Consider the following 1,404-nt stretch of genomic DNA (forward strand, 5'->3'; position numbering starts at 1 on the left):
CTGCTTTTAACCCGTTTTTCTACCGTTCTATACAACTAAGAATTTTCTGAGTTGTCTTGTTTTGAAAGTGATCTAGTGCATTTTCTAAGGCTATCTGCCGTTTGGCCGATTTTACTCTACAAAAGTGAATAAAGTGAAAATCAGTTCTGACTCGTTCGTAGTGTGAAGTGCTAGTGTTTATAAACTGAACTCTTTACAACTCAATTCCATTCATCTAAACCCTCGCTATCGCTTTTTTCAAAAAGATCAGCGCCATCTGTTGCATAATAGCGACATTATCTGTCGAAAGCTTCCATAAGTCTAGCCATCTAGCCGTGATCACGATGAACTCCGAATGCTACCAGTGCTCTCAACCGATCAAAACACTTGAATATATGCAGTGCAATGGGTTTTGTAACCAGGCTGTACATCTCAAATGCACCGGATTCAAGCGACCTAATATGGAACTCGTGAACAGTAATCATAACCTGTTATGGTTCTGTGATAATTGTATCGAGCGTCTTAAACAATTTAAAGAAACACCTACTCCTATGGCTCATGACATTGTGGCTGCTGTCTCGGAGAATATATCTGATTCATTATCAGCACTAAAATCTGAGCTACTTGAAACTAAAGCATTGACTAAGGCACTAATAGATAAAACCACAAACGACGTTTGTGATCCTAACAGGGCACGCTCCGCTTGGCCGAGTGTCAAACGGCCCCGCGATGTTGCATTAAGAGAAACGCCAAAATCACGCACTACCACCAAGCTCGCTTGTGGTACGAAACCTGTTGAAAAATTAAGCAACACTGTAGCTACTGTTGAAAAAGCACCTGAGAAATTTTGGCTATATCTGTCCCGGATTGCCTGTCACGTTACGGAAGAGGACATTTCCGAGCTGGTTAAAAGTTGCTTGAGCACTGAACTGACCGTAGACGTTAAAAAACTTGTACGTAAAGATGCTGATCTGAAGCAACTTGCTTTCATTTCTTTCAAAATTGGAATTGATACAAGATTGAAAGAGACTGCATTGGACCCTGCATCCTGGCCTAAGGGAATTTACTTCAGGGAGTTTGAACATCTGCAGTCGTCGCGGGATTTTTGGGGACCGACAAAAATACTTCGGATCGATGGTGCAACCCCCTCAAGGATCGTATCACCACCGAAAATTTTAGCTACACCTATAGATTGAACAGTCCCAGTCTTCAGCACTCATCTCCATTGGTAACGAAACGCACGTCCCAAAGCATAATGGGAACCCCTGAGCTTTCAGACACAGTCGAGTATCAACGTACCGTCAGACACTACCACAGCGCTTCAGCTTCTATTCGTTCCGGTTCCGGCCATCCAAGTCGTTTCGTTCCTGTGTCTAGTCTAAGCGAGGGGGTTTCCCAACTTGCTCTCTCAGGCAAGTACAAACA

The 1,404-nt window shown here is 43.2% G+C and overlaps 1 protein-coding gene across 1 annotated transcript; it reads left to right on the forward strand.

Annotated features, from left to right (window-relative positions):
* Nucleotides 1-323: 323 nt before the first annotated feature.
* LOC129720092 (uncharacterized) lies at nucleotides 324-1,175 on the forward strand. Its single transcript, XM_055671508.1, has one exon. The coding sequence runs from the start codon at nucleotides 324-326 to the stop codon at nucleotides 1,173-1,175; it is 852 nt and encodes a 283-aa protein (XP_055527483.1).
* Nucleotides 1,176-1,404: the final 229 nt, after the last annotated feature.

The sequence above is a fragment of the Wyeomyia smithii genome, chromosome 2, assembly GCF_029784165.1.
Source record: "Wyeomyia smithii strain HCP4-BCI-WySm-NY-G18 chromosome 2, ASM2978416v1, whole genome shotgun sequence".
Taxonomy (NCBI): Eukaryota; Metazoa; Arthropoda; class Insecta; order Diptera; family Culicidae; genus Wyeomyia; species Wyeomyia smithii.

Coding starts and splice junctions, on each gene's coding strand:
- LOC129720092 (XM_055671508.1), top strand. CDS start 324: ATGAACTCCGAATGCTACCAGTGCTCTCAACCGATCAAAACACTTGAA.